Raw genomic sequence first — 7,916 nt, 5'->3', positions numbered from 1 at the left:
GAGCGGGATTTCGTAGGGGGTTCAAAATATAAAAAAGTAAACATACGAAGAAGCCTAGGGGTTCGAACATCTAATATATATACATAAAAAATAATTTTTAACCTTGTAAAACGGTGTTTTTTTCAAAGGGGTTCGGATGAACACCGCTTTTCTATGTGTCTCCGCCTTGTTGTTAAAGAAATTCATAAGAAAATGCTCTCTTTCCTTAATTTACTTGTTCAGTTTGGGAAATCAAGAGATAATTTACCATTTCATACCTATTTTACCCTTATTATTAGTTATTGAGTTGGAAACTATTTAATAAATTGTTAGTGGCTGCACAACTTTAAAAGTATGTTCGATTGATTTCAATCATTAGATGACTTAGTAATAATTGAGGATGATAAATAGTAAAAGTGGCATTCTATTTGTCAAGTCAATACATGACAAGTAAAAATGGACACAGGAAATGTATAATTGACAGACGTTGCTCTCAACCATTGAAAAGTTTTTAGATTTTGAGAAACCTATAATATCTACCGACGAAAAAAGAAAAATTGAAGCATTCAAAAGCATGATAGAATGAATGAGATTCTTCCGCCTTTAATAGGAGATTTTGCATTTGAGCCCTAATAAAATAGCAAATTTCATTACCATAAACAATTAGTCAACCAATCATGTCGTTCCTGAATCGCTCACAAAAATAATATATAACCTTAAGGCTAATTCTTGGCCTAATCGCATACCAACTTCTGAGCACTTGCGATACGAGAGGTCACAAAAGATTGACATAATTTTGTATTATGCCCTTTGTTTTACCTATCTTGTAAAATTCTTCATAAGTCATGATGGATTGACATGATTTGATACTATTTTTATTTTATTTATCTTATTAGATCATTCACAAGTTATGACACATTGGCATGACTTATTTATTTTTATTCTACTTATCTTATTTTTGTTGTTTGTTGTTAAATTTTTCACAGGTCATGACGTATTAGTCATACTTCATTAAACCCACTGATGCCTGCCCATACTTCATTTTCTTCTCTTTATTAATTAATGATTTCACGTAAGCTCCTCAAAATTTAAGAAACTATCACCGAAAGCTTTCACAATTCAAAAGAAAATGTATTTACACTGATATATCACCCTTTTTTTTTTTTGGTTAATATTTCTTAAGAGTATCTTACGTGATTAAGAGTTTGTTTGGATGAGGCATAACTTACGACTTATATGCATGCATAATACAAGCCTGACTTTCGACTTAAAAACAAGTGCTTAAAAGCACATTTTTATCCTATCCAAGCACTACAAAAGTGATTAAAAGCTATTGTGGCTTAAAAGTATAATATATGGAGTTCAGAAATTAAAATCAGTCTGAATTTAAAGACTGCAATAAAAATTAGGTGGAGTTGTTAAGGAAATTAAAAAAGACCGTTAAATTAATGTATTTCAGGTAAATTCATCCCCACAGTACTATATGTCTAGGCCATGGTCCCCAGATTATTATCTCTTTTAATTTTAGGCCACAAAAAATTTCCAAAGTTTCTAGCACCTTGAACCCCCAGTTTAATTATAAATACGACCATCTGAACTCATACTTTTAACAACAAAATATTCCCATTCATTACTAGCTAGCTCTACATTAATCAATATGCATTTTCTTTCTCAACTCCTAGCACTATTTGTTCCATGGCTCTTAGCCTTTTTTGTTGCTCGCAAATACAAAACTAGAAATAGAGCAAATGCACATAATGCAAAGAGTAATAGTATTACTATATCAGCTGCTGGTGCACCTAAAGCTCCTGGTTCGTGGCCTATCATAGGTCACCTCCATCTACTTAAAGGGCAGCTCCCCGTCTGTCGAACCCTTGGTCTCCTGGCTGATAAATATGGACCCATTTTTCAACTTCAACTTGGAGCCCGTCCAGCTCTTGTTGTTAGCAGTTGGGAAATGGTTAAAGATTGCTTCACAAATGGCAATGACAAAATATTTGCTAGTCGACCTAGCATGGTATTAAGCAAGTACTTCTACAGCGGCAAAGTTTTTGCTTTGGCACCTTACGGACCATACTGGCGCGACATTCGTAAAATGGTAACTCTTGAACTCTTAACCAACACTCGCCTTGAGATGTTGAAACATGTCCGTACATCAGAAGTGAATTGTTGTATTAAAGAATTGTACTACTCGAATTGGAGTAATATTAGTAACGATTTTCCTGCACAAGTGAATTTAAGTAGCTGGTTTGAGCACATAACGTGCAATATAATCATCAGAATGCTTGCTGGGAAAAGATTTTCAAGCAGCGTAAATGAAAAGAGTGGAACAGAGGAAATGCAATTCAAAGAATCGATAAAGAAAGCTTTGTTACTAGGTGGAACTTTCGTTGTTTCCGACGCAATTCCTTCACTTGAATGGATGGATATTGGTGGACACATTAAAGCCATGAAACAGACCTTTAAAGAAGTTGATAGTGTATTTGATAGCTGGTTAAAAGAACACATCCAGAAAAGAAAAGATTGTGATACTAATTCTCCGAATGGAGACCAATCTGATTTTATTGATGTGATGCTTTCGACTCTTCCAGAGGAAACTATGGAGTCTGGATACGATCGTGATGCCATTATCAAGGCAACAACGTTGGTAAGCTGTTATTTGTCGTTTTAGCCCAAATTTATGTTCCACAAAATTTCTTTTACATAATTTTTTTGAACAGTCACCTAGTTCACATATTATATATTCCCTCTGGCCCATGTGTTGTTCCACTAGCTAAATATACGCAGAAAACTAAAACAGTACTGACAAAAATTTTAAATACAACAAATTTAATTTGTAACTTACAGTACTGATCATCAACCAACTTACAGGATGATATTTACACTAAAAAGCAAATTAATCTGTGAAGGAAAATATATTGAACAATGATAAAATTGACTACCAATTATACTCTATATATGTAACAAAAATTATGAGAAAGATGAAGTATTCCCTTTCTCCCAATATATATGTCACACTTTCATTTTAGTTTGTCATGAAAAGAATGTCATCTTTCCATACGACTTAACTTTAAAGTCTTTATTTAGCACTTAATGAGATAATTTATATATAGTCACACAAATGCTTATTTCAAATCAAAGTTTCGAATAAAAGAAAATTGTGTCTAGTAAGATATTGCCACTTAAATCAGGATGATGGAGTAATTTATATTCGTAGCACTTTGATATACGATGGAACAGGATAGTTTATCTAGTTTTATTTATTACTTCATATCATTGCTAGTTTTTATTTTGAATCTCCAATCATTTGGCTAACATCTTATTTATTCACTTGCGAATTGACTCAGATACTTATCATGACGGCATCAGAGAGCACCGCGGAGACATTAATATGGGCCTTATCTCTGCTAATGAATGACACTCGCTCATTAAAAATAGCCCAGGACGAACTAGATGAGCAAGTAGGAAGAAACAGATGGGTTGAAGAATCAGACATCAAGAACCTCCCATATTTACAAGCCATAATAAAAGAAACCTTACGTCTTTACCCACCTGGTCCTTTATCAGGGCCTCGAGAGGCTAACGAAGATTGTTATGTTGATAAGTATCGCATTCAAAAGGGCACTCGTTTGATTGTCAACTTATGGAAGCTTCAACGAGACCCGAGAATCTGGGAGGATCCCATGAGTTTAAACCTAGAGATGGTTCATGAAGGAACACGTGAATATTAATTTTAGAGGACAAAATTTTCGAGTATATTCCGTTTAGTTCGGGGAGAAGAACGTGTCCCGTTTGATGTTTGGCACCCAAGTAAAGGCATTTGACGCTAGCAAGATTACTTCATGGATTCAATATTTCAATGCCAAGAGGAACCAGTTGATCTAAGTGAGGGTTTAGGCATTGCCTTGCCTAAAATGAAACCTCTTCAACCACTTCTTTCTCCAGTCGATCGTGGAACTCTACCAAAGTCTTTGAGCAAGTAAACTATCAAATAAGTAGTAGTATACGTGTGTTTATTTCAGTCTAAAAAGATAATGGAGTATAAAGTGTGATATCGAACCAAAATGTTAAATTTGATAAGTCATTGATTCCTTGGATTTATAAATAAGACTATTATGTTTTTAAATTACAAAGAATGTACTTGCTCTCGATTTTCTACTATTGAAATACTTGAAAATATATAATTGAACAATCATGATTAAAGACGTGAAAATGTACAAAAAGAAATGTTGTTGTCAAAAGGCAACTTTATCGTCGATCTTTGAGGGAATATTTGAGGGCGCCGGAAGATTATAGGGGATTAATCACCCTCAATGTTCTTGAAATGCATGTTGAAAGGATACCTCACAGTCGTAGTGAAGTCTTGGCTAGGACTCATCAGGAATCCCTCGAGTCCAGCCTATTCATGATAACACTTATACGGACTTGAGTTCTTATGAAGACATTTTGAGTGGTCAAGTGCCGCTGGAAACTCTAAGCCAACAATTTACTCAAAATTACAGTGAAAATTGGTAAATATCCATTTTTAAATTATTATTTTGTGTAGTAGCACATGTTTATTTTATTATACGTATGGTAATAGTAATGTTTTTTTGTATCTTTTTAGGGATTATACACCCGATATGAGTAATATTGGGCAATCCTTTCAGTTCGGTGCAGCTGATTATTATCGGTAGGTATACTTTTGTTAATTAATAATATAAGTGTTTTGATGTTTAGTATTTACAATACTTGAACTATCTCTGTAGTGAAAATTATTCACAAAACTCGCAAGTGGTACCAAATGTTGATTTCGGTGCAGTTGATCTTTGTTCAAACCCTGACAATATTGATCATTATCGATAGGTCCATCACCTTGATATTAAATAATCCATATATATATATATATATATATATATATATATATATATATTGATATTGGTATTTAAAATATGTTACCTATTTTTCGTGTAGGAAGAGGTCTTTACTAGATGGTGATGATTATCCAAATCATATAGAAACATCATCGAGTGATAGCGATGATATACTAAATGCAGAGGTATCCGATGATGACGATGAGGTTGATGTTCATCCTCATATGCAGGAACAACATTTAGTAGAAATGGTGCAAAGTCGGCCAAACCAGCAAGAACCGTTGGCAGGAAGCCCAATTCACCAAAGACGTACCGATGGCCAAAATCCCAATTCAAAGGGCATTCTGACGCGATTCCATATCTTGACAATCTTCAAGGTCGTGTCGATGCCTTTGTCTTCACTAGAGAAGATGATCCAATTCGCCAAAAATTATGGAAAGAACCGGTCGATCTTGTAAGGGATGAAGTTCAACTTACAAAAAGCATGATGTTTGAATTCAAAAAGGCATTGCAAAGGGATGTCAAAATTTATAGCTACAAGGAAATGAGGGAGTTTCGGGTTGATGATTCAACCCGAAAAATACGAGACCGCTTTGCATTTACGTATCAAGGTTGTCAATGGATGCTTCGGAGAATTGTTAGGCGTGATAGTATGTGGATTATCACAAAATTCCACCCACGTCACACTTGTGATATGGAAGAGAATCGAGCAGATCATTCTAATTTAGATACAAATATGATTGCTCAACTGTTACTTGTTGACGTTGCCAAAACCGCAAGGTAACCTATTCGATGAATTCCATTCTCATTTTGACATCAATTAAATTATCATTGCTAAATGTTGTTTGTTTAAACTTGTCCAGGGTCCCCATCAAAGATTGCATTAGAAACATTGAGAGAGTATATCGTAAAACGATAAGCAAAAGAAAGGGATATCTTGGGCGTAGGCGCGCTTTTGACATGATTTATGGTAATAATGGGAGACTCTTTCCAAAGAAGCATTCGAGGTATGGCGGCTACAAATGTTCAATCCTGGTACTGTTGTAGAGTGGAAGCTCGACACCCAACCTTGTGTGGCTGGTAATATTTTCAATTTTGTGTTTTGGACATTCAAGCCATGCATTGATGGTTTTGCTCATTGCCGGCCAGTCATATCCGTAGATGGCACGTATGTATACGGGATATACGATATCAAGCTACTGATTGCAGTAGGAATGGATGCCAATGGGTCGATATTCCCTCTTGCTTTCGCCATTGCCGCTAATGAGAGCAACGAGACATGAGGGATGTTTTTGACACATTTGAGGTGATATGTTATTAAGGATCGAATTGGCATATGCGTGCTATCTGATTGACATCACGACATATTGAACAATATGTTTATTTAAGGAAAAGCCTCCCTTTGCTTACCATCACTTTTGTGTTTAAGACACATAAAGGGAAATTTTCAAACAAAATTTGATACAACACACTAAACAAATTGATGTGGCTTTACAGAAAGCATCAAGAAAAAAAAAGTTTCTTGTGCGGATGGAGATGATCAAGGCAGTGAAGCCAGAAGCATATGATTGGTTGAAGGAAATCGACATTGACAAATGGACATTATATGCGGATAAAGGCAAGAGATGGGGGATGCTAACAACAAACAGCTCGGAGTCATTCAATGGTTTACTAAAATCTGCTCGGGGACTGCCCGTTACTGCAATGGTGAGAAGGACTTACAAGCAAGTTGTGGAGCGGTTTGTGACTAGAACAAGACATGCCAAATCCATATTTGCAGATGGTGGGAAATGGATGCCAAATCCAGCAAAAATGTTCGAGCATCATAGGAAAAAATGTGAGCTACACAAGATGGTAGAGTATAACCATGCTGACGTGTGTATGAAGTCAGGACAAGTTATTACAAAGCTTGGGGACGAAACATTCATACCGTTTATGAGAGCACGAGAACGCGTAGTTGTGGTAAGTGGCAATCATACCACATGTCGTGTTCTTATGCCATCAAGTGTTTTGAGGCAATGGAAAAAATAGTATCAAATTATGTGGCATCGGAATACAACATCAAAAGTTATCTTATAGTGTATGCCGGTAGTTTCTACCCACTTGGTGATCAGTCTTATTGGCCAAACAAGCCATTTTCAATGATTGCTAACAAGGAGTATATCCGTAAAATGCGTTTTAACACACGAACTCGAATTCCCAATCAAATGGACGTTCCGGATAGGACATACTCTCGAAGGTGCTCAACGTGTAAGGAGTTTGGCCATGATAAGTGTTTGTGTAACCTACGGGGCCATGGTGGTGAAAGTACCTCTCGTAGTGGAAGAACCTCTCGTAATGGAAGAGCCCCTCGTGGTTAAAGAACCTCATGATTTTATGAATGTATTTTAATTCTTCTTGATGTATTCAAATTGTCTTGAATTATGAATCTTAAGTATTTTGTTATTGTAATGAATGATGTTTGTTTTTTTAAATGAAGTATCTTGAATTAAGCATTTTTAAAAATGCGAGTCTTTTTTTAACCGAATGAGTTATATAAAAGCGGTCAAAAGCGAGCATAGTGTTGTCAAATGTGAGCTGCTAAATAATTAACCCCTATTGTGCAGGAATTTCCTGCGCAAAAGGACTCCTACCTATTGCGCAGGAATTTCCTGCGCAAAAGGACTTAATAGCGCCGTTAACTGTTAAGTCCTTTTGCGCAAGGTAGTATTGTAACTTTTTTTTTTAGTGGGTATTTTGGATCAAGCACCCACTTTGTGGGTCAATTAAGTTGCGGACTCTTTGTATTCTAGAACATATAGCCATATATATACTATTCTTCTGTTTTGAAACATGTTAAACGCTTTTGTAGATAATGTACTATTTAGGGAAAATCATGATTTCCTTGTGTTTGAGATTTAAATTTATCTGCCTAATGATTCATAAAATGGTGTCTTTAATTCTAAATGGACAAACTATTACTTCCAGATGCGCTACGGACTCACCCGCAACCTCGAAATTACCAACAGAGGTCTAGCTTTCAATGTCACCCCACTCCCATAACAACCTAGCGGGTCGTTACAATAAATAACTAAAAAGACAATG

General features: G+C 35.6%; 1 protein-coding gene across 1 annotated transcript; it reads left to right on the top strand.

The window, feature by feature from the left end:
• Positions 1–1,504: 1,504 nt before the first annotated feature.
• On the top strand, positions 1,505–3,725 carry LOC132062344 (xanthotoxin 5-hydroxylase CYP82C4-like). The gene is made up of 2 exons (XM_059454929.1): positions 1,505–2,626; positions 3,327–3,725. The coding sequence occupies exons 1-2, from the start codon at positions 1,637–1,639 to the stop codon at positions 3,708–3,710; spliced, it is 1,374 nt and encodes a 457-aa protein (XP_059310912.1). The 5' UTR covers positions 1,505–1,636; the 3' UTR covers positions 3,711–3,725.
• The last annotated feature ends 4,191 nt before the right edge of the window (positions 3,726–7,916 follow it).

The sequence above is a fragment of the Lycium ferocissimum genome, chromosome 1 (genome assembly GCF_029784015.1).
Source record: "Lycium ferocissimum isolate CSIRO_LF1 chromosome 1, AGI_CSIRO_Lferr_CH_V1, whole genome shotgun sequence".
Classification (NCBI taxonomy): domain Eukaryota; kingdom Viridiplantae; phylum Streptophyta; class Magnoliopsida; order Solanales; family Solanaceae; genus Lycium; species Lycium ferocissimum.
This window is presented reverse-complemented; position numbering and strand designations above follow the sequence as displayed.

Coding starts and splice junctions, on each gene's coding strand:
- LOC132062344 (XM_059454929.1), top strand. CDS start 1,637: ATGCATTTTCTTTCTCAACTCCTAGCACTATTTGTTCCATGGCTCTTA. Junction 2,627..3,326: donor TTATCAAGGCAACAACGTTG/GTAAGCTGTTAT, acceptor GAATTGACTCAG/ATACTTATCATGACGGCATC.